We start from the raw sequence: 26052 nt of genomic DNA, 5'->3' as shown, positions 1-26052 counted from the left end.
TATATTCATATATAATGGTAAAACCATTATAAGGATATCCAGGCAACAATATTAAGGATGGGAAAAGTATTTATTATCTCAGCATGTCAGAACCAACAGCATTACAGGAATAAAGATTATAACAAATGTAAGAAAGCCAAGCAGAACTATGACATCAGAATCAGACAGATATTCTGGAGAAAGGCCCAGCCCAGAACCAGACCAGTGTGGTCTGCTGGATCAGTAAGGAGAGATGCTGAGTGCAGAACAGAGTAAAAAAAAGTGGAGTCAGAGGGGGGGGGGGCTCATTAATCAGAACACTGGTCTCTCTTCAGTGTCTCAGCGAGAGGAGACTGGGAGCCCTGGGTGGCCTCACAGGTCACAGAGCCCACCTTCTTCCACTGATCAACAGGGAGGGTCAGGGTGCTGCTCCAGCTGTAGTGGCCGTCCTTCTCCAGGACCCCGGGGCTCCCGGTCACCTCCCAGGTGTTGCTGCTGCTACCGTCCACCTTCCAGCTCAGCTTCCAGTTTGAGGGGAAGCCCTTGTTGGCCAGGCACATGAGAGTGGCCTTCCCCTGCTGCAGCTCCACACTGGAGGGGGGCAGGACTGTCAGGGTGGGACGAACGTCACCTAGGAGACAGGTGGGAAGTTAGGGAGAGGGGAACTATCAATCAATCACTAGATTGATACGACAATATTGATTCAGCAGTTTAACATCTTAGCTGTAAATTACATTTTTTTTCCATCAGTAGGTTTCTGATCCTCATACAGACAGTTTATCAGTCTTTCTGTCACTATTTCACTTCCCTTTGAGTAGCTACTGAAGCATATTATAACTACGTGAGATGACTGAAAATACATTCAACTATCTTCAAAATGTAACTATTTAAAATGTGGAATATTTCAGTATACTTCTCACTCATTGTAATGGAATAAACTCTTAAGAATCAAACTGCATTTCAATATGAATAATTATTATTATTTTGAAGAACAATTCTTAAATTATGAATGTATTTCAAATTAGTTTAAAATATGCCTACTTGAATGCAACCATCTAACAATGATATACATTTAATTTAAAAGACACACTAAAACATTTAAGTTTTAACTTATCGTAAGAAGGTGAATGAAGTTGTGTGTCATTTACATGATATTCAACCACAAATTGAAAATAAATGTACATTCATATGAACAGCAGAACAGCTGGACTTCGCAAAATAGCAAAACGTTTCAATGGATAGCAAAGCTGAATGCTGAAGGAGTCAATTTAAGTAGAGTATAACCATCTTACAACAATCATATACATTTAAAAGACACATTCAAATAAAAAGGGTTACTTAACCAAAAACAATAGCTTAATATTTTAGGTCTAACCTAAAGGTATTTTGTGACTCGGATTAAGAGAATAACTATTTTACTTCAAACATAACCATGCATAACATTTCTTTCAATTTTAATCTTTCTCACAAGATCATCAGTGCATCTATATGCAAGGTCAGAACATTTTCTATATTAGAGGTAGGTAAACTTACTTCCAACATCCAGTCTAGTGCCTCCACCAAAAGTGTACCACAGTGATACAATCTCATTCAGCGGCCGTACAAAAACCTCTGACACTATAGAGACACTGCTTTTGCTCTTTGTAAAGCTACATTTTTCTAAACCACTGATTTCAACAGTATCTCTGTCCCAAATGAATACACACTGTATAACCTTGTTTGATATATTACATCTTGAATAGACTTTTTAATTTAACTATATTTACATCTAAGGAAAACAAATGCAACAAAAATTTAGAACAAATAAATAGACATATCTACTTTCTATTTAAGGGAGTTGTAATACTGTTAATAAAATGTATTAGATTTTGATTTCAGAGGTCAAGGTCTAGAATTGAATACTTACTGCCAACACTCAGTTTGGTCCCTCCACCGAAAGTCCACCACAGTGATAGATTCTGATTGACTGGCTGTACAAAAACCTCTAGACAGACACAGAGGGGAATGGTAACAGAGACATGGAACTGATGCCCCCTACTGGTACACTCTGGAACTCCAGTAGACTGGACACATTCACTACACAAAATACCCCATATTATCATGTATTTTTATTTTTAAATGTAAATTTTTTATTTAAATTTTTTACAAATGATTTAAAAATGAAAAGCTGAAATGGCGTGAGTCAATAAGTATTCAACCCCTTTGTTATGACAAGCCTAAATAAGTTTGGCAGTAAAAATGTGCTTAACAAGTCACATGACAAGTTATAATAGTGTTTCAAATGTTTTTTGAATGACTAGCTCCTCTCTAACTTTATGTCCTGAATACAAAGCATTATGTTTGGGGAAAATCCAACAAAACACATCACTGAGTACCACACTTCATAATTTCAAGCATGGTGGTGGCTTCATCATGTTATGGGTATGCTTGTCATCGGTAAGGACTAGGGAGTTTTTGTGGGGATAAATGAAATGGAATGGAGCTAAGCACAAGCAAAATCCTAGAGGAAAACCTGGTTCAGCCTGCTTTCCAATAGACACTGGGAGACAAATTCCCCTTTCAGCAGGAAAATAACCTAAAACACAAGGCCAAATATACACTGGAGTTGCTTACCAAGACAACATTGAATGTTCCCGAGTGGCCTACATATAATTACAGATTTGACTTAAAATGACAATTAAATCCATTATTCACTTAAATTGTTGACAAAAATTGACAATTAAATCCATCTGAGTCCCACCTTGTTACACAACAAAATGTGGAAAATGTCACAAGCCCAAATTCTTACATAGTTATTTATAAAAAAGATCTGTCGGCGGTATTGTGGAAGAGGCACTGACTGCAACAGCCAAATAGTCCCTCGGAGCACACATATGCTAGGCAGGACCCTAGATTCTCTACTGCGTGAAAACAGTTTCATCATCATTTTATTCGATTTTAGCTCTCCTGTGATGGGCAGGACTCGCAGGATATATGTTTGTAAATGAATTTGATCAAGCTATGTAGCCTTCATGGATTAATAAATACAACTAAAATGTTGCATTGTTTCTTGGTAATACTAGCCACCTATCAATTTTATTAAGTTAGCTTCAGCTAGCCAGCTTCATGGGTTCCTAATCTCCCAACCTCATAATTAGCTACCAAGCCAGTTCAGGCTATCAATGAAGTTAGAGCAGCTAATCTTACTATCTTAGCTGGCATGCCTGCTAGCAAGGTTGCTGGACATTAGAATTGCTTTAATTCTTGGGTTATGACACTATACACTGAGTGTACAAAACATTAAGGACACTTTCCTAATATTGAGCGGTAAGGCGAAAGCAACCAACTGTAAACAAAAGTCAAGGGGATTGTTCGAGAGGATCAAAACCGTAATGTATCATGGGTAAATTGTGACTGACTGACCAACAAATAATGAGACATTATTTATGATGGAAGGTGATTTGTAGATCAGTCAGTTGGCAGTCGCCTAAATGTCGAACAAGCCCAAGGAGTGAAGTTGGGGAGAGGTGCATCTGCAAATGTTTTTCTTCATAATGTCAAAATAAACATAATGTCTCTAACCCACATATCACACAGTCACAACCTGAAAATGTACAATCAATTGGTGTGAGAGACTCAAATATCACATGAATTGTGGAAATGCTGTTTCAGTCATGTCTTTGGTCACGTTCATATGGGTCAAACAACAACACCCTAATGATTGGTTGACAATAGAGCCTCCCACAACGCAGGCGATGGCTGCAATTTGCAACTGGTGAGGAGAAACTGCAGAAACTTGCAGTCAACTACAGTCAAAACTTCATGACCTTTGATCACATGGTTTTTGTAAAGTTTACGCAGTTGTCATGTAGGAGGAAATCTGATTTTTTTATCCCCATAATACAACAGACTTTAGATGGTCAACCGAGATCACAAAAGTGATCCCCTCGAACATGCAAATGTTCTCTTTTCTGTCTTCTGCATTGTTAGCCTAGAACGACAGAGCAACCCATCCATATTGTATACTGGGCACAGATGTTAATTCAATGTCTGTTCCACATTGATTCAACATAATGTCATTGAAATGACGTGGAAACAACGTTGATTCAACCAGTGAGTGACAAGTGGCATGTTTGAAATGTTCTTCTACCCTTATCACCCTTACCTTACCACTAGATAGCAGCATTGAAGCATGTTCATACATTCACGGACAAAGGCGGATGAAATGCATGAAGAATTCATTACTCATCCATTTATCTGTCAAAAGTTCAGATCAACTTTTTACACACTGTTAAAGTCAAAGGAAAATGATGAATTCATAATGGTGGTAAAATATACAAAATGTAGAGGCTGGCCCCTAGACACATCCACAATCTGCAGTAGACGTTTTGCCCATATACTGTATACTGAACAAAAATATAAACGCAACACACAAAGTCCTGGTCCCATGTTTAATGAGCTGAATTAAACGATTACAATTGGTATTCTGACTGCAGGAATGTCCACCAGATAATTAAATGTTCATGTCTCTACCATAAGCCGCATCCAATGTAGTTTCAGAGAATTTGGCAGTACTTCCAACCAGCCTCACAACTGCAGACCACGTGTATGGTGTCATGTGGGCGAGCAGTTTGTTGCGGTCAACTTTGTGAACAGAGTGCCCCATGGTGGTAGTGGGTTTATGGTGTGGGAAGGCATAAGCTACGGACAACGAACACAATTGCATTTCAATGGGCATTTGAATGCACAGAGATATCGTGATGAAATCCTGAGGCCCATTGTCTTGCCAGTCATCTGCCAACATCACCTCATGTTTCAGCATGATAATGCACGACCCCATGATGCAAGGATCTATACACATTTTCTGGAAGCTGAAAATGTTCCAGTTCTTCCATGGCCTGCATACTCATTCACCAAACAGGTCACCTATTGAGCATGTTTGGGATGCTCTGGATTGACGTGTATGACAGCGTGTTCCCACCAATATCCAGCAACTTTGTACAGTCATTGAAGAGGAGTGGGACACCATTCAACAGGCCACAATCAACAGCCTGATCAACTCTATGGGAAGGAGATGTGTCGTGCTGGATGAGACAAATTGTATTTTTTACCACATACGGACTGGTTTTCTGATCCACTCCCCTACTTTTTTTAAAGGTATCTGTGACCAACAGATGCATATCTGTATCCCCAGATTAGGGTCTAATTTATTTATTTCAATTGACTGATTTCCTTATATGAACTGTAACTCAGTCAAATCTTTGAAATTGCTGCATGTTGCGTTAATGTTTTTGTTCAGTGTATATATAGCTTGAAACTATCTTCTCAGTGTCCTATGTAGGGCATAAAATGAACACCAGCCACCTGACAAATGTGGGTAGAGTAATGCAAGAATGTGTATTTCACCAGTCACATTGGCTGGTGGTTAATTTGTTGGGCCTGTCATGCCAAATAATGTCCCCCAGCCAAATAGGGTCCCCCTCTACGTCACGATGGGATTTGACAAACTATTAGCGTCCGTTGCTATATCAAAGGTGTGATTACCTAATGATTCAAATTTTGGAGATCATTACAGCCTAAATGACGTTCTTTTCATCATCGCTATGCAAACAAGGCTGATTTATTCACTGTTTAAACAAGTTTTGTTTAGCTAATAAAATGAAAACATTAATTCTAATGACATTTTGGTACCTTGTTAACATTACAACATGAAATCCATGTCTTAAACACGTTGTTACGTTTTGGAAATGGTAATGAAAACGTGTAATCTGCTTGACACATTAAAGTTGCTTACCTAGCAGATCACAAAATCAGTTCATTTCCACTCCATTCATATGCAAATCCGTTTGATTCATACACTGGCTTGTCTTTTTTAATGAGCTCAGCATAACCACCATTTATTGCTTTCTCAAATGTCAACCAAGGCTTAACATACTTTGTCTCACGGGCTTCACCGAAGTGTAAGGCGTCAGGGATTTCAGTGGTTGACCGTTGATTTTGGCAATCATGCGATTCACTCCGAAATGTCCAGCATGCATCTGTCAGCACGGTCTCCATTTCCTCCTTGGTGAAAATCACTCTCCTGTGTGGCTGGCCATCCTTCCCCGGTAGGTACATGTGATTGCCTAACAAATTGGAAGAGAAGAGTTGTTGAAATACTAAAGTCTAAGTAAGTTTGCACTGATGTCTTTCTCTTTCTGTTTCTCTCGCTCTTCATTTCTCTCTCTGTTTTTCGCTCTCTTCCCACCTCTCTCTCTCCCTCTGTCACTTTCTTTCTCACTTTCTTCCTCTCTCTCTTTCTGTATGGGTCTCGCTCTGTCAAACAAAGACACCTAAATGTAGTTAAGAGCAGTTGGAGTTACCATAATTGTTTACACCTATCCATTTGATTGATCAGGGTTAACTTATAGCTAGATACCTAAATCGGACTGACATACAACTAAATGTATAGCTAGCAACAAATCAAATCAAATTTTATTTGTCACATACACATGGTTAGCAGATGTTAATGCGAGTGTAGCGAAATGCTTGTGCTTCTAGTTCCGACAATGCAGTAATAACGAACAAGTAATCTAACTAACAATTCCAAAAAACTACTGTCTTATACACAGTGTAAGGGGATAAAGAATATGTACATAAGGATATATGAATGAGTGATGGTACAGAGCAGCATAGGCAAGATACAGTAGATGATATCGAGTACAGTATATACATATGAGATGAGTATGTAAACAAAGTGGCATAGTTAAAGTGGCTAGTGATACATGTATTACATAAGGATGCAGTCGATGATATAGAGTACAGTACATGTAGATGACCAACTAACGTTAGCTAGATGAAAAATAAAGTGTTGTTAAATGGTTGTTCATAAATACTTCCAGTTATCTAACAGTAACAGAAATGAACTGCTTAACGTTACACTGAATTGTGAATTTCTCTGCCTCCCCTACGAATGATGCGCCTCTTGTCGAGATCAGTGCCTTCATAGTACTTTGCCTGGTTGGAAAGATACAATATTTTTGAGGATGCCATTAAAGTACAAGCTACATACAAACCGAAAGCAGCTACAACAACAGTTAGCTAGCTAGAAAAAGAAAAAAAAGTTAGCTAGCTAGACAAACAGAAAGCAGCTACAATAACAGCTAGATAGCTAATTTAGATAACGACTTTAGCTAAATAAAACTGTCTGGCTGAGGTAAATAAGTAGCTAGCAATGTCACTATAAAATCTATATAAAACACCTTAAAAAAACAGCTTTATTCCTATTAAACAATATGTACTTTTTTATATAAAAACAAATACATGGTAAAGAAATAGTGTTCTCTTTCCAGTCTCTTCGGTCCACTGAAGCAGCAGATAGTCAGCAGGTTGTCACGGTCAAAAACACCGTCCTCGGAGAGCAATTCGGAGGAAACATTTTTGCAGTAGCTCTTTTCAAAAGTATTTCTGCTGTTTCGTTTCATAGCCGGTTGATTTGACGAATACGGGCACGTTTGGATGTTAAATGTTTTTGAAAATGAAACCTATTGAAACTGATTTTTATCTTTCTGAAAATGTTCGTCACTCTGTCTGGAAACAAGATCTACTAGTGGCTAAGACCATACTATTTAAGAATATAAAGCTTTTAATCAGTTTCCCCAAATACCAGAGGGGAAATGTCATAACCACCACGTCATAACATTTTCTATTTTATCTGAAAAGGAATTTACAGAAATTGTGCCTAAGGTATTTTGTATAACATTTCACACAAATTAATTTTTTTCATGTATTTCTTTACTATTTGGAAGTTTTCTTAATTAAATGTATTCATCATTGTCATGTCAAATGTCCATATGTGCCTTAATGATACTTAGAAATCTGAATTTACCACATTAAAATCGTAATATTTTACATTATATTAGGAGTTATCTTAAGAACACGCATACACGGTCCACATATGGGAAAAACAGTCAATATCAATTGTATTTTAATACACCTTTGCTCTAAAATAATATCTGTGATGGTGATGAATTAGCATTGTGGCAATGACAGTGTGGTGGAAATTACATTTCATATAAAACAACTGATGAAAAATACCATTAAACATTGTAATGTCACAGTTGTACATGTTTAATTTGATTGAAGATATGGAACAGACCATTCCTTCCAATTCATCCCAAAAGTGTTCGATGGGGTTGAGGTCAGGGCGCTGTGCAGGCCAGTCAAGTTATTCCACACCAATCTCAACAAACCATTTCTGTATGTACCTCACTTTGTGCACAAGGGCATTGTCATGCTGAAACAGGAAAGGACGTTCCCCAACGTTTTGCCACAAAGTTGGAATCACAGAATCGTCTAGATGTCATTGTATGCTGTAGATTCGTCTGTCGGACTGCCAGATGGTGAAGTGTGAGTCATCACTCCAGAGAACGCTTGGAATTGCGCATGGTGATCTTATGCTTGTGTGTGGCTGCTCAGCCAAGGAAACCCATTTCTTGAATCTCCCAACAAACAGTTATTTTGCCGGCATTGCTTCCAGAGGCAGTTTGGAATTCGGTAGTCAGTGTTGCAACCGAGGAAAAGACGATTTTTACGCGCTTCAGCACTCGGCGGTTCCGTTCTGTGAGCTTGTGTGGCCTAACACTTCGCGGTTGAGCTGTTGCTACTCCTAGACTTGTCCACTTCACAATAACAATACTGAGCAATCGTGGGAGAAGGGCCTTGGTCAGGGTGGTGACCAAGAACCCAATGGTCACTCTGACAGACCTCCAGAATTCCTCTGTGGAGATGGGAGAACCTTCCAGAAGGACAACCATCTTTGTGGCACTCCACCAATCAGGCCATTATGGTAGAGTGGCCAGACGGAACCCACTCCTCAGTAAAAGGCACATGACAGCCTGCTTGGGGTTTGCCAAAATGCACTTAAAAGGACTCTCTGTCTATGAGAAACAAAATTCTCTGGTCTGATGAAACCAAGATCTAACTCTTTGGCCTGAATGCCAAGCGTCACGTCTGGAGGAAACCTTGCACCATCTCTACGGTGAAGCACGGTAGTGGCGGCACCATGCTGCGGGGATGTCTTTCAGCGGTAGGGACTTGGACACGAGTCAGGATCGAGGGAAAGATAACTGGAGCAAAGTACAGTGAGATCCTTGATGCAAATCTGTTCCAGAGCACTCAGGACCTCAGACTGGGGTGAAGGTTTATCTTCCAACAGTAAACAACCTTAAGCACACAGCCAAAACAACATAGGAGTGGCTTCGGGACAAGTCTCTGAATGTCCTTGGGTGGCCCAGCCAGATCCCAGACTTTAACCTGATAGAACATCTCTGGAGAGACCTGAAAATAGCTGTGCAGTAACCCTCCCCATAAACCTGACATAGCCTGAGAGGATCTGCAGAGAAAAGTGGGAGAAACTCCCCAAATAAATGTGTGCCAAGCTTGTAGCGTCATACCCAAGAAGACTCAAGGTTGTAATCGCTGCCAATGGTGCGTCAACAAAGTACTGAATAAAGGATTTGAGTACTTATGTAAATGTCATATTTACATTTCTAAAAATCTGTTTTTGCTTTCTCTTTATGGGGTATTGTGTGTAGATGGATGAAGAAACAAAACAATTTAATCAATTTTAGAATAAGGCTGTAACGTAACAAAATGTGGAAAAAGTCAATGGGTCTGAATATTTTCCGAATGCACTGTAGCCCGTTTATTGTTCTTTTATTGTATTCATTTTTTTTTAAACTTTAGTTTATTTAGCATTTTATTACTCTGCATTACAATAAGTGAGAAGTATGCTGAAATATTTCACATTTGAAATAATTACATTTTGAAGATAGTTGATTGTATTTTCAGTCATCTCATGTAGTTATAATATGCTTCCGTAGCTACTCAAATGGAAGTGAAAGAGTGACATAAGGAATTATAAATGAACTGTTTGAAGAACAGAAGCCTACGAATGGAAAAACCTTCATTTAAAGCTAAGATTTTAAACTGCTGCAGCAAGATTGTCGTATCAGTCTGGTGATTTGATCGTTAGCTCCCCTCTCCCTAACTATCTGTCTCCTAGGTGATGTTCGTCCAACCCTGACAGTCCTGCCCCCCTCCAGCGTGGAGCTGCAGCAGGGGAAGGCCACTTTCATGTGCCTGGCCAACAATGGCTTCCCCTCAGACTGGAAGCTGATACTCCAGATACTCAACTAGTCTAAAGAAGGCCAGTTTTATTGCTTCTTTAATCAGGTCAACAGTTTTCAGCTGTCCTAACATAATTGCAAAATGGTTTTCTAATGATTTATTAACATTATAAACTTGGATTAGCTAACACAACGTGCCATTGGAACACAGGAGTGATGGTTGCTGATAATGGGCCTCTGTACGCCCATGTAGATATTCCATAAAAAAATATCCCGTTTCTAGTTACAATAGTCATTTACAACATTAACAATGTCTACACTGTATTTCTGATCAGTTTGATGTTATTTTAATGGACAAAAACACAAAAAATTAAATGAGCTTTTCTGTAATGCTGTTGGTTCTGACATGTTGCGATAATAAATAACTTTTCCATCCTTAATATTGTTGCCTGGATATCCTTATCAAATGAGTTTTACCATTACACATGGAGATATTCATGACCCATAGTAAATTATTTTACAAATACATTTCAGTCTATGAACCTCTCTCAAAGAATGCATGGCTATTGGGCCAAATTTGGTACCCCTCAAAATGATATCTGCAGCGATAGTAAAGCTATGTGCTCTAAACTCAATGGTCATGATTATACCAAAACTGAAGCCATGTGCTTTAAACTCACTAGTCTTCATGATTTTACAAATATGGAAGCCATGATTGATACCTATACTGAAGAATTCACTGATTACTCTCTGGGGACAGGTGAACACCGGGCCATGGTACTGCTCTATTCTGGGACTGTGGCAGTCACTTTGGCCATGCAAATTTGAGTTTCCACTCCACCACAATCCCCTGAAATCAAATCCTCTGGGACTGGGGCAGCTGTATATTGGACTAGAGAACTGAGCATGGGCTGTGGAAAGAGACTTTACACTGGACTTTGTATAATGCTGAAATGGGGAACTTTACTCAAATGTTATTTTGATGGGTTTAATACTGTATGGTTAGCTATGTGCATTTATGTATGTACTGTTTAATCATATGAAAGGGGTGCTTCTTAAATTGGAATCAATATGACTTCCTTCACTCTTTCAGAGTTGAAGGGGTGTAGAAGTTGGGTTGGGACAGTGTGATGAATAGTTGAGTTGGGTCAGACAGGTTAAACATTCGGAGATCAGTCATGAACAGCGCTAAATCAGTACCTAATGTCCTGAACATAACAGGAAACTTATCCCAATCTTTACTTCTAACACTTTGTTCAGCATCTTCTTCAAAAGAGAAGCATCCTCTACAACTCAGGATCCTCCGGGTCCCAGTGTGTTTGTGAATGAAGCTCCAGAGAGAAGAGTGTTCCAAACTAGAGTTGCAATCCAGGAGGATTCTGCTGGTAGTCTCCCTTACTCATACTGACCAGAGATCAGAGGAGCCCCAGCCATGAATACAACCTTCAATAGGAGATAGAAACACACAGACAGAGACAAAAACACACGTTACGACTCACAGTTAGGACTTGTGATAACATTAGGAGATCAAATGTATCACATAACTGACTTTAGTTGTGAATACAAAAACATAAAAGCCTTACTTGTTTTGTTTTCAAATTCAAATATTGATTCAATGTGTTGGACCTATCTGGGTTGGGGTCAAATAGATTTCTATGTATTAAATTAAACACTTCTATTCATTTACGTTTTATAATTTTAAATTCTATTTTTTTAAATTCATGAGATGTGCAGTATTCATATTAATTGACCAAATTATACAATTATTGAATCTATGAAAATAAACACTTAGCCTGATTGCAATGGTTTCCATTTCTTTGCCTAATACATTGAAAGATAATCCTTTATAGTCTAAACAAGTTATATAGTATGATTGATAATGTGCCATATTTTGATAAAGTTCTCTAAAGTTTTAGTAGCTCTGCAGCTGTTGAGTCAGAGCAGTTCCTCTTTAGCTGAGGGAGGTTTTTGTACGACGCTCTAACACTGTGTGAACGGATAGCTGCCACCCTGCTGACAGTAGTAATCTCCTGCATCTTCAGCCTGGACTCCACTGATGGTCAGAGTGTAATGAGTTAATGAACTACCAGATCCACTCCCACTGAAACGACCTGGAATCTCAGACTGACGGGTTGTAGCAGCATAAACCAGGAGTTTAGGAGCTTCTCCAGGTTTCTGCAGGTACCAGTGGAGATTATTACCCGTACTTGAACTGGCTGTACAGCTGATAGAGACAGTCTCTCCTGGGCGAACAGACAGATTTAGGAGACTGAGTCAGAATTATATCTGCTGCTGATTCTGAAAAATAAAATAAAAGTGAAGAAAGCTGATTAGTAAGGTTATCACAAGAAATAGACATTGCTAATCTTCAGAAGCCTATCATGAAACATATCAGTCAAAACCAAATGATTAAATATGAAGCTAAACCAAACATGAATAAAAGTTGGTCAAAGTGTCTCTCACCCTGAACAAGGAGTCCCAGTGTTCCCAGCAGTAGAATCAGTGACATCATCATTGTGCTGCGTGTCAGTGGATCTGAAAGGAGTGAACAGTCACTGATCAACACTGGGGTTTTAAATGTATGTGGAGCAGTCAGGCAGGACAGCTATGCAAATGTCCCATCTTTTACACAAATGCACACGTGCATTCATGCACACACTCTAATGCCCTCATGTGGTTGCATATGCAGCTTTCTTGATTTGAGCAAAGCAAGGCCAGACAGAGTTATGAAGCGGGCCACTTAATGTTGCCTCGCCCTTGAGCTTCCTCTCTAGCATAGGTCCATTCGGTCAATCTTTAACCTTGTATACAGACTTTTTTTTAAATGTGAGTTTGTAATGCCACAAACACTTGGACTCAGTGAGAATGTAGCACTTGTTTACACTGTTTATTTTAAGTGTGTTTGTGTTAGGAAACAGATACAGTGCAGCTGAGTCGTTAACACCACAACTCTAGTCCACATATTGTCCCTGAGCCGGAGACTGGGGTTCACCTGTGGCACAGGCAAATGTAGCATAATAGCAGGTCAGCTGATGGAGGATTCAAAATTCTCCAGGGGAATCGGATACAAAAGGCATTCGACTCACAGTCAGACTGCTCAAAACTCTTGTTCACATATAAACTATGGTTCTGAATCGTCCCATGTTTCTCCAATATAAATGGACCTTTGAATATGTTCCAGATTGGGTCCTTAAAAAAATCTAAGAGCAGAAGATCAGCTTGGGTTTTACTTGTGCTTTTTGAGACACCTATAAAATCGACAGTATGATATTTTCACCTCATCTACATTCTCATGATCTCAAATGGCCTTTTATTGCAAGTTGGATCACAAAAGTTTACCCTGAGAAGTGTAGGCCTATGTCATAACAAATACTTCACACAATGTTCTAATGAAACTTGGCTTTGTCAACGAGTCAACATTTAGAAAGATATCATTTTTAGATAAAACTCTACTAAATATCACCAAATAACTGATTAAAACAAGCTGTTTTGCAATGGTCTACAGTAGCCTCAACAGCACCATGGTGTAGCCGAAGGACGACTATTTTCTGTCCTCCTCTGGGTACATAGACTTCAATATAAAACCTAGGAGGCTCATGGTTCTCGCCTCCTTCTTCCGGAGGACGTCCTCCAACCAATCAGAGCTCCTGCAGCATGTATTGACACTATGACCATCTAATCAAAGAATCAGAGAATGACTATAGTATTGACATTATAAGCTACAGCTAGCTAGCACTGCAGTGCATAAAGTGTGGTGAGAAGTTGACTCAAAGAGAGAGAAAGACAATAGTTTAACAGTTTTTAAATAAATCTCTTCAAAATTAAGGAGAAGCAGAGAGAGAGAGAGAGAGCGAGAGCGAGCGAGCAAGCGAGAGAAATATAGCTATATTTGGTTGTACTTGTAGTTTACCTTTGTTACTTAGCTAGCTAATGCAGCTAATTTGGCCTACTTAACCTGACTTAAATAGAGAGGGATGCTATTTATGTTAGCTGGGTAGCTAAGGCTATCCAACACTGCAACTCTTCCAAGTCAAGGTAAGCTTTAGGTTTTATAAATGTATCACCACCGGGGCCCGCCGGTGTAACTGCTAAACTGCTTGCTGTACTGTGTGATAGTAAACCCACAATCCAATCCATGTGTACAAAGTAGTTTAGTTAACTATGACAATAGCTAATATGATTACAATGATGTAGTCTGTGTTGCAGTTATGATATAAAGGTTTGGCATGGAGAGGTTTTTTGGACTGTCACAGACAGCTGTTTTGTAGTGCACTGAACTCCACAAGCGAATGGAAAAGGTGGGAGGAAGAGAGTGCACAGATAAGAGAAGGAATTATACAACAAGCAAAGTGATGATGCTGTAAGGCTGCTGCTGTTTGAAAGTGAACTGTGTGTGGGGGTTATCAGGGGTGTATTCATTCTGCTGATTGTTGCAAAACGCTTCTTAAAAGGAACGAAACGCAGATGGACCTACATGAATTTGTCTAATAGAAACTCCGTTTGGACTAATGATTATATCCCAGATCAGCTAGATGCAAGCAAGAGTGTCAATGCGGTATTGAATGTGTCACTGTCTGTCACTTTAATTACTCTGATTTGTCTCTCGACATGTGCACCTTCATTATTATTATTTGAAGTCTTGGTCGTAGTATCTCACGATGGGTATAGGGAAAATTTGAGTATCATGTAGTATCCTAAACCTACATCGAGCTGGGTGAATTAAATACTAATGCCCATCTCTCATCATCAATCAATGCCTAGGTTTACATCCACTGTATTCACATCCTACCATACCTTTGTCTGTACATTATGCCTTGAATCTATCGCGCCCAGAAATCTGCTCATTTTACTCTCTGCTCTGAACGTATGAACGTAAATATGTATAATGCAGCAACTTAGCTGTATTCTCTACACCATCGATGCGCCAACATATCCACAAGCTGCACTATACCAATGGACATTTTTATTGCAACGTTTGATTATGCTCATACTGAAAACATCCAATAGTAAGTATTGGACTGCAAGAATAGGCTAACAGGTGACAATGGTTTGTGTATCAAACATTAGTTTAATGGTTAGATACTAAACCAAATGTATTTTGAAAGGACCAAGCTTTGTTTCCACTATATGTTAATCATGTGGATTGTGCAATTTATTCAATACTTTTCACTTTATATAGTTAATGACATCATTTACTTGGAATGTTGGAATGTTGTCTTTTTTGTTTCCACATGTATAGGAACTCATCAGTCCAGCTGTGTCATGACTGTTCTATTGAAAGTGGTTTCATTATCAACTTTTTTTGCACAGCAGTGGCTTCTTTTGTGGTGTCCTCCCATGAACACCATTCTTGTTTAGTGTTTTCCGTATCGTAGACTCAAAAGAGATGTTGGCATGTTCCAGAGATTTCTGCAAGTCTTTAGCCGACAGTAGGATTCTTCTTAACCTTATTGAGTCTTCGGTGCTGTGCTCTTGCAGTCATCTTTGCAGGAAGGCCACTCCTAGGGAGAGTAGCAACAGTGCTGAACTTTCTCCATTTATAGACAATCGGTCTTACTGTGAACTGATGAACATCAAGGCTTTTAGAGATACTTTTGTAACCCTTTCCAGCTTTATGCAAGTCAACAATTCTTAAACTGAGGTCTTCTGAGATCTCTTTTGTTCGAGGCATGGTTCACATCAGACAATGATTCTTGTGAATAGCAAACTCAAATTTTGTGAGTGTTTTTTTATAGGGCAAGGCAGCTCAAACCAATATCTCTGTCACGGCAGATTTCCTCCTCTTCGTCTGAAGAGGAGTAAGGACCGGACCAAGATGTGGCGTGGTAAGTGTTCGTCATTTTAATGGAAAAACTGAACACTACAAAACACCGTGACACTAATGAACCTGTGCTAACAAGCAACATAACATAGACAATCACCCACAACCCACAATGACAAAACAGGCTACCTAAATATGGTTCCCATTCAGAGATAATGACTAACACCTGCCTCTGATTGAGAACCATATCAGGCCAAACACAGAAAAAGACAAACTAGACACACAACATAGAATGCCCACTCAGATCACACCCTGACCAAACAAAACATAAACATACAAAGCAAACTATGGTCAGGGCGTGACAATCTCCAATCTCGTCTCATTGATCGGACTCCAGGTTAGCTGACTCCTGACTTCAATTAGCTTTAGGAGAAGTCATTAGCCTAGGGGTTCACATACATATTCCAACCTACACTGTGAATGCTTAAATGATGTATTCAATACAGACAAGCCAATTAAAAATAATGTGTGTTAATTTAAGCACACTGTTTGTCAATTGTTGTGACTTGGATGAAGATCAGATTTATGCAGAAATCCAGGTAATTCCAAAGGGTTCACACTTTTTTCTTGCAACTGTGCATACATCTGGAATAATTAAATGAAGACATGTGCATAGTGTGAATATCAAATGAAAACATGTATAATTCCATTCATTGGATCATATGCTCATTGTACAATTTATATGACTATGTATAGTTCCCAGAAAAACAGTACTTACTGTTGTAAGATTTCTGTGTATGTGTTATTTTGTGTGAGATAAATCCATTAATACTTTCATTCTATGGATGTAATATTTGTTGTAAAAAAAATATGCTTTCCCATGCATGTAATTTGATTTCCAATTCAATGATACTTCAATTTTTTGTTACAATATTTTAATTTAATTTAAATTTGACGATAGTCTGAACAAAATACAAATATGATGGTAATTCAAATAGTATTTAAAATTACTACTATACATATTTAAGGCAGAATCAATGTCATCCTGTCTGGTACCAATGAAATCCTATTTTATGTTCATATTTATATACAGTACCAGTCAAAGGTTTGGACACACCTACTCATTCAAGGGGTTCTCTTTACTTTTACTATTTTTCACATTGTAGAATAATAAGGAAGACATCAAAACTATGAAATAACACATGAATTCATGTATAACCAAAAAAAGTGTCAAACAAATCAAAATATATTTTATATTTGAGATTCTTCAAAGTAGCCACCCTTTGCCTTGATGACAGCTTTGCACACTCTTGGCATTCTTTCAACCATCTTCATGAGGAATGCTTTTCCAACAGTCTTGAAGGAGTTCCAACATATGCTGAGCACTTGTTGGCTGCTTTTCTTTCACTCTGCGATCCAACTCATCCCACCATTTCAGTTGTGTTGAGGCCGGGTGATTGTGGAGGCCAGGTCATCTGATGCAGCACTCCATCACTCTCCTTCTTGGTCAAATAGCCCTTACACAGCCTGGAGATGTGTTGGGTCATTGTCTTGTTGAAAAACAAATTATAGTCCCACTAAGCGCAAACCAGATGGGATGATGTATTGTTGCAGAATGTTGTGGTAGCCATGCTGGTTAAGTGTGCCTTGAATTCTAAATAAATCAGACAGTGTCACCAGAAAAGCACCCCCACACTATCACACCTCCTCCTCCATGCTTCACGGTGAGAACCACACATGAGGAGAGCATCTGTTCACCTACTCTGCGTCTCACAAAGACACGGCGGTTGGAGCCAAACATCTCAAATTTGGACTCATCAGACCAAAGTAAGGATTTTCACCTGTCTAATGCCCATTGCTCATGTTTCTTGGCCCAAGGAAGTCTCTTCTTATTATTGGTGTCCTTCAGTAGTGGTTTCTTCACAGCAATTCGACCATGAAGGCCTGATTCACGCAGTCTCCTCTGAACAGTTGATGTTGAGATGTGTGTTACTTGAACTCTGTGAAGCATTTATTTGGGCTGCAATTTGTAATGAACTTATCCTCTGCAGCAGAGGTAATTCTGGGTCCTCCTTTCCTGTGGCGGTCCTCATGAGAGCCAGTTTCATGATGCCGCTTGATGGTTTTTGCGACTGCACTTGAAGAAACTTTCATAGTTCTAGAAATGTTCCTCATTGACTGACCTTTTTTATTTATTTATTTTACCTTTATTTAACCAGGTAGGCAAGTTGAGAACAAGTTCTCATTTACAATTGCGACCTGCCCAAGATAAAGCAAAGCAGTTCGACAGATAAAACGACACAGAGTTACACATGGAGTAAAAACAAACATACAGTCAATAATGCAGTATAAACAAGTCTATATACAATGTGAGCAAATGAGGTGAGAAGGGAGGTAAAGGCAAAAAAGGCCATGATGGCAAAGTAAATACAATATAGCAAGTAAAATACTGGAATGGTAGTTTTGCAATGGAAGAATGTGCAAAGTAGAAATAAAAAAATAATGGGGTGCAAAGGAGCTAAATAAATAAATAAAAATTAAATACAGTTGGGAAAGAGGTAGTTGTTTGGGCTAAATTATAGGTGGGCTATGTACAGGTGCAGTAATCTGTGAGCTGCTCTGACAGTTGGTGCTTAAAGCTAGTGAGGGAGATAAGTGTTTCCAGTTTCAGAGATTTTTGTAGTTCGTTCCAGTCATTGGCAGCAGAGAACTGGAAGGAGAGGCGGCCAAAGAAAGAATTGGTTTTGGGGGTGACTAGAGAGATATACCTGCTGGAGCGTGTGCTACAGGTGGGAGATGCTATGGTGACCAGCGAGCTGAGATAAGGGGGGACTTTACCTAGCAGGGTCTTATAGATGACATGGAGCAAGTGGGTTTGGCGACGAGTATGAAGCGAGGGCCAGCCAACGAGAGCGTACAGGTCGCAATGGTGGGTAGTATATGGGGCTTTGGTGATAAAACGGATTGCACTGTGATAGACTGCATCCAATTTGTTGAGTAGGGTATTGGAGGCTATTTTGTAAATGACATCGCCAAAGTCGAGGATTGGTAGGATGGTCAGTTTTACAAGGGTATGTTTGGCAGCATGAGTGAAGGATGCTTTGTTGCGAAATAGGAAGCCAATTCTAGATTTAACTTTGGATTGGAGATGTTTGATATGGGTCTGGAAGGAGAGTTTACAGTCTAACCAGACACCTAAGTATTTGTAGTTGTCCACGTATTCTAAGTCAGAGCCGTCCAGAGTAGTGATGTTGGACAGGCGGGTAGGTGCAGGTAGCGATCGGTTGAAGAGCATGCATTTAGTTTTACTTGTATTTAAGAGCAATTGGAGGCCACGGAAGGAGAGTTGTATGGCATTGAAGCTTGCCTGGAGGGTTGTTAACACAGTGTCCAAAGAAGGGCCGGAAGTATACAGAATGGTGTCGTCTGCGTAGAGGTGGATCAGGGACTCACCAGCAGCAAGAGCGACCTCATTGATGTATACAGAGAAGAGAGTCGGTCCAAGAATTGAACCCTGTGGCACCCCCATAGAGACTGCCAGAGGTCCGGACAGCAGACCCTCCGATTTGACACACTGAACTCTATCAGAGAAGTAGTTGGTGAACCAGGCGAGGCAATCATTTGAGAAACCAAGGCTGTCGAGTCTGCCGATGAGGATATGGTGATTGACAGAGTCGAAAGCCTTGGCCAGATCAATGAATACGGCTGCACAGTAATGTTTCTTATCGATGGCGGTTAAGATATCGTTTAGGACCTTGAGCGTGGCTGAGGTGCACCCATGACCAGCTCTGAAACCAGATTGCATAGCAGAGAAGGTATGGTGAGATTCGAAATGGTCGGTAATCTGTTTGTTGACTTGGCTTTCGAAGACCTTAGAAAGGCACGGTAGGATAGATATAAGTCTGTAGCAGTTTGGGTCAAGAATGTCCCCCCCTTTGAAGAGGGGGATGACCGCAGCTGCTTTCCAATCTTTGGGAATCTCAGACGACACGAAAAAGAGGTTGAACAGGCTAGTAATAGGGGTGGCAACAATTTCGGCAGATAATTTTAGAAAGAAAGGGTCCAGATTGTCTAGCCCGGCTGATTTGTAGGGGTCCAGATTTTGCAGCTCTTTCAGAACATCAGCTGAATGGATTTGGGAGAAGGAGAAATGGGGAAGGCTTGGGCGAGTTGCTGTTGGGGGTGCAGTGCTGTTGTCCGGGGTAGGAGTAGCCAGGTGGAAAGCATGGCCAGCCGTAGAAAAATGCTTATTGAAATTCTCAATTATGGTGGATTTATCAGTGGTGACAGTGTTTCCTATCTTCAGTGCAGTGGGCAGCTGGGAGGAGGTGTTCTTATTCTCCATGGACTTTACAGTGTCCCAGAACTTTTTTGAGTTAGTGTTGCAGGAAGCAAATTTCTGCTTGAAAAAGCTAGCCTTGGCTTTTCTCGCAGAAGTGTTTCAGGGAGCGTTTTACAGTGATGAGTGGAGGTCGTTTGACCGCTGACCCATTACGGATGCAGGCAATGAGGCAGTGATCGCTGAGATCTTGGTTGAAGACAGCAGAGGTGTATTTAGAGGGGAAGTTGGTTAGGATGATATCTATGAGGGTGCCCATGTTTAAGGTTTTGGGGAGGTACCTGGTAGGTTCATTGATTATTTGTGTGAGATTGAGGGCATCAAGTTTAGATTGTAGGATGGCTGGGGTGTTAAGCATGTTCCAGTTTAGGTCGCCTAGCAGCACGAACTCTGAAGATAGATGGGGGGCAATCAGTTCACATATGGTGTCCAGAGCACAGCTGGGGGCAGAGGGTGGTCTATAGCAGGCGGCAACGGTGAGAGACTTGTTTTTAGAGAGGTGGATTTTTAAAAGTAGAAGTTCAAATTGTTTGGGTACAGACCTGGATAGTAGGACAGAACTCTGCAGGCTATCTTTGCAGTAGATAGCAACACCGCCCCCTTTGGCAGTTCTATCTTGTCTGAAAATGTTGTAGTTTGGAATTAAAATGTCTGAGTTTTTGGTGGTCTTCCTAAGCCAGGATTCAGACACAGCTAGAACATCCGGGTTGGCAGAGTGTGCTAAAGCAGTGAATAGAACAAACTTAGGGAGGAGGCTTCTAATGTTAACATGCATGAAACCAAGGCTATTACGGTTACAGAAGTCGTCAAAAGAGAGCGCCTGGGGAATAGGAGTGGAGCTAGGCACTGCAGGGCCTGGATTCACCTCTACATCGCCAGAGGAACATAGGAGGAGTAGAATAAGGGTACGGCTAAAAGCTATGAGAATTGGTCGTCTAGAACGTCTGGAACATAGAGTAAAAGGAGGTTTCTGGGGGCGATAAAATAGCATCAAGGTATAATGTACAGACAAATGTATGGTAGGATGTGAATACAGTGGAGGTAAACCTAGGTATTGAGTGATGAAGAGAGAGATATTGTCTCTAGAAACATCGTTGAAACCAGGAGATGTCATTGCATGTGTGGGTGGTGGAACTAATAGGTTGGATAAGGTATAGTGAGCAGGACTAGAGGCTCTACAGTGAAATAAGCCAATAAACACTAACCAGAACAGAAATGGACAAGACATATTGACATTAAGGAGAGGCATGCTTAGTCGAGTGATCAAAAGGGTCCGGTGAGTGGAGAGGTTGGTTGGTGATTTAGACAGCTAGCCAGGGCATCGGTAGCAAGCTAGCATAGGATGGAGGTCTGTTGTTAGCCACCTCCTGCGCTCCGTCAGTAGATTAGTGGGGTTCCGTGTGGTAGAGGGGATCAATCCAAATCACACAACAACAACAAAAATAAAAACAATAGATATAGTTATAGAGGCCCAAGAAGAAAACATAATAATAATAATGAAAAAATAAAAAATTAATGGTCCGATTGTCTATTCAGATAGCAGCCGGTAAGACAGCCAACGGTTAGCAGGCCGCAGATGGGCGTTCAGGTAACGTCGCGACGGAGGAGCCAGCCGAATAACTCCTTCGGGTAGATAACGTCGGCAGTCCAGTTGTGAAGGCCCGGTGGGGCTCCGCGAAGGCAGCAAAACGGGTCCGGATAGGCGACTGCAGCCCAGGTGCGATTGATGGAACTCAGGAGTGATTGACGGAGCTTGCTAGCTCCGGAACAATTGATGTTTGCTCCGGAATCGACGAAGGCCGATAGTCACACGGATAGCAGCTAGCTAGCTGTGAGATCCGGGCATGAATGTCCAGAGAGCAGTCGAAATCCAGGGACATGGAGAGAAAAATTGGTCCGGTATGCTCCGCTCCGAGCCGCGCTGCACCGTACAGAACTGGCGATAGACTTTCGAGCCAAAGGATAGCCGATGACCACAAACCGTGGTTAGCTGAACACCAACGACTTGCCAGTAAAGGAGCCAACTAGCTTCTGAACTAGCTTCTGGATTAGCTTCTGGCTAGTTTCAGGCCAGCCTCCTGGAGTTTCTGGCTAGCTTCTTGGAGGATTACAGATCTGAGGTAAATAATACTTTTTTATAAATATACATTGGCTCAAACCTTCATGTCTTAATTAAAGTAATGATGGACTGCCGTTTCTCTTTGCTTATTTGAGCTGTTTTTGCCATAATATGGACATGGTCTTTCACCGAATAAGGCTATCTTCTGTATACCACCACTACCTTGACACAACACAGCTGATTGGCTCATACACATTAAGGAAAGAAATTCCACAAATTAACTTTTAATAAGGCACACCTGTTAATTAAAATGCATTCCAGGTGACTACCTCATGAAGCTGGTTGAGAGAATGTCAAGAGTGTGCAAAGCTGTCATCAATGCAAAGGGTGGCTACTTTGAAGAAGCTCAAATATTAAATATATTTTTAATTATGTGTAGATTGCTGAGAAAAATATATGAAATCCATTTTAGAATAAGTCTGTAACATAACAAAATGTGGAAAAAGTCAAGGAGTCTGAATACTTTCCGAAGGCACTGTATATACAGAGTGTACAAAACATTAAGGAAACCTGCTCTTTCTTTGACTTAGACTGACCATGTGAATCCAGGTGCTATGATACTTTATCACCTGTTAAATCCACTTTATCACCTGTTAAATCCACTTCAATCAGTGTTGATGAAGGGGAGGAGACAGGATAAAGAAGGATTTTTAAGTCATGAGACAATTGAGACATGGATTGCATATTAGTATCATTCAGAGGGTGAATGGGCAAGACAAAAGATTTAAGTGCCTTTGAACGGGGTATAGTAGTTGGTGATAGGCGTACCAGATTGATTGTGTCAAGTACTGGGTTTTTCATGCTAAACAGTTTCCTGTGTGTATCAAGAATGGTCCACCACCCAAAGGACATCCATCCAACGGCAGGCCAGTGGTCGAATATGGTAATTGATGAAAGAGGACAAAGGAGGCTGACACGAATTGTGCAGAGCAACAGACGGGCTACAGTTAGTCAACTGACTGTCCAGTACAACAATGGTGCCCAAAGACCCATAAAAGAATGCACAACTCGTCGTACCATGACACGAATGGAGTATGGCAGCCGACGACGTTACAGAGATCCACTTCTTTCAGCTCAAAACAAGAAACTGCAGTAGTAGTGGGCTGAGGAATGAAAACACTGGAGAAGTGGAAAAACTACTGTTTCACTCTGATGGGAGGACTAGAATATGGATAAAACCACATGAATACATGCATCAATCATGCCGCTTGTCAACATTACAGGCTGGTGGTGGTGTGATGGTGTGGGGTGTGTTTTCATGGCACACATTGGGCCCTTTGATAAAAGTGGAGCAATGTTTTAATGCCTCACGATATCTGAACATCATTGCCATTCAGGTGCATCCCTTCATGGCAGCAGTGTATCCATCTGCAAATGTATTTTTTAAGCAGGATAATGTCCCATTTCACAAAGCTAGGATTGTCCAGGAATGGCTCAATGAACATGACACTGAATTCATCTTACTGCAGTGGCCTGCCCAGTCACCAGATCTCAATCAGGTTGAGATTCTGTGGGATGAGTTGGAGCGAGCTATTCGGATTAGGGATCCATTACAGCCGACTTGACACAACTCCGTGAAGCATTGGAGTCAACATGAGCCAGCATCCGTGTGGAACGCTTTCGAACACCTTGCAGAGTCCATGCACCCACGAATTGAGGTGATTGTGATGGAAAAGGGGGTGCAACTCAATTTTAGAAAAGTGATCCTAATGTTTTTTATACACTCAGTATAAATCCACACGGGCACCGTGGCCAGGCCACAGGATGTCGGAGGACACCAGGTTCTGCATGAGGCACAGGGTAAAGTTGGGGCGTCGGGACGAGCAGAGCAGAATGACAACCAGGACAACTATGTTACCAGGGAGGACCAGTGCACAGCACAGCCCCAGGCTCAAAATCAGATGGCCCTAATCCGGGGTGGTGGTGTCCAAGCTGGAGGTGTTATTTCGGTGAAATAAAAATATAAAAGATCTAAGCGCTATCTGGAAGACAGTAGACTTTAGACATCTAATTCTTTGTTTCTCGTTTTTTTGCAGGTGCTTGACACCCCAAAATAGATAGTTAGAACAGTCTGTGCACTGCTTGAAATCCTCTCAAGTTTCTTCACTTCTCTTACCATAGGAATGATATGGGTTAACTGCCTCTGGTCAACTTTCTTTCAATGAGGTGTGTGTGCGAGAGAGAGAGAGAGAGAGATTTGTTTGGTATCTAACCATAAACAGTTAGATGCGTACTATTTTGTAATTCAGGCTACGGCCAACCCGATTCTCACAAATAGATATTTTAAAATGTAGCACACGACACTGAGACCCCTCCAAGAGGTGCACGTTTCGGTTTTTGCACTAACACTAAACAGCTGAGTCAAATTATGAAAGCTTGATGATTAGTTGATTATTTGAATAAACTGTAGTGCTAGGGCAAAAACCAAAACGTGCAACCCTTGGGGTCCCGAGGACCGAATTTGGGAAACACTGACATAGGCAAAACTTCTACTGCAGATGTCTCTAGGGGCCAGCCTCTATTTATTTATTTTTTACCCGCATAGAAAAATCTAAAATGTTCAGTGATTTTAACTGTGTAAAAAGTTGATTCAAACTTTTGAAGGATAAATGGAGTAGTAACGGATTCTTCATGCATTTAATCCATGTCTGTGAATGTATGGACATGATACGGTGCTTCCATCTAGTGGTAAGATAAGGGTGATACGGGTAGAAGAACATTTCAAACATGCCACTTGGTACTCACTGGTTGAATCAACGTTGTTTACATGTAATTTCAATGAAATTATGTTTAACCAACGTGGAATAGACGTTGATTTGACATTTGTGCCCAGTGGGATGATTGCACGTTTAATTTCCTCCCTGCCACAGATTCCAGCATAAATCTACCTGTAAGGGATTTCCTCCTCTTCTTCCGAAAAGGATCAGCGGACCAATATGCGGCGTGGTAAGTGTCCATGGTTCTTTTAATACGTAAATGTACACATGAACAACTGAATACAAAAACAAGAAACGTGAAAACCTAAACAGCCCTATCTGGTGCAAACACAGAGACAGGAACAAACACACAGTGAAACCCAGGCTACCTAAGTATGATTCTCAATCAGAGACAACTAATGACACCTGCCTCTGATTGAGAACCATACTAGGCCGAAACATAGAAATACCCAAAACATAGAAAAACAAACATAGACTGCCCACCCCAACTCACGCCCTGACCATACTAAATAATGACAAAACAAAGGAAATAAAGGTCAGAACGTGACACCACCATGATGACTGCTATCTGATGTTATCTTCATTTGGAAGCTATTGACAATAACTGGTAATTTGTATAAATCTAATTTATTTGTAGATTCACTTAGAGAGTTCTCATATGTAGCCTACCGGAATTCTCCTTCATCACTTCATTGACCTTCTTCTTCCTTCTTCTATCCCTCTATTTTTCTGTCCTTTATTTCATGTTTGAAATAGTTTCACTGTCCAAGTATTATCTTTCGTCAGTTAAAATCTTAACCTTTTACAGTCACTGTCACCATCTCAAACAGCCAGTCCGTTCTTTCCAATCAGAATTCACAATGTGGGCGGGTGGGTCTGTCAATACTAGTCACGGTCAATCGAGACCAGTGGAGCCTCCTCAGAGGAGGAAGGGGAGGACCATACTCCTCAGTGAATGTCTTAAACATAAAATTGTGAAGCATAAAAAAAGAGTTACTTTTAAGATAAAGCTATACTTCACCAAATAATTGATTAAAACACACTATTTT

The 26052-nt window shown here is 40.5% G+C and overlaps 1 protein-coding gene and 1 long non-coding RNA gene across 2 annotated transcripts; both read right to left on the bottom strand.

Moving 5' to 3' along the window:
• Window positions 1-51: 51 nt before the first annotated feature.
• LOC109907436 (immunoglobulin kappa light chain-like) lies at window positions 52-25703 on the bottom strand. Its single transcript, XM_020505399.1, has 5 exons — window positions 25673-25703; window positions 12531-12602; window positions 12064-12310; window positions 1513-1550; window positions 52-610 (listed from the first exon to the last, which is right to left on the bottom strand). The coding sequence occupies exons 1-5, from the start codon at window positions 25686-25688 to the stop codon at window positions 288-290; spliced, it is 696 nt and encodes a 231-aa protein (XP_020360988.1). The 5' UTR covers window positions 25689-25703; the 3' UTR covers window positions 52-287.
• On the bottom strand, window positions 5224-8188 carry LOC109907440 (uncharacterized). Its single transcript, XR_002257542.2, has 3 exons — window positions 7261-8188; window positions 6878-6954; window positions 5224-6083 (listed from the first exon to the last, which is right to left on the bottom strand). It is a non-coding gene; the product is annotated as an uncharacterized LOC109907440 (long non-coding RNA).
• Window positions 25704-26052: the final 349 nt, after the last annotated feature.

The sequence above is a fragment of the Oncorhynchus kisutch genome, linkage group LG17 (genome assembly GCF_002021735.2).
Source record: "Oncorhynchus kisutch isolate 150728-3 linkage group LG17, Okis_V2, whole genome shotgun sequence".
In the NCBI taxonomy this organism is placed as follows: domain Eukaryota; kingdom Metazoa; phylum Chordata; class Actinopteri; order Salmoniformes; family Salmonidae; genus Oncorhynchus; species Oncorhynchus kisutch.
Note: the sequence above shows the minus strand (reverse complement) of the source record. Positions and strands in the feature narration are given on the sequence as shown.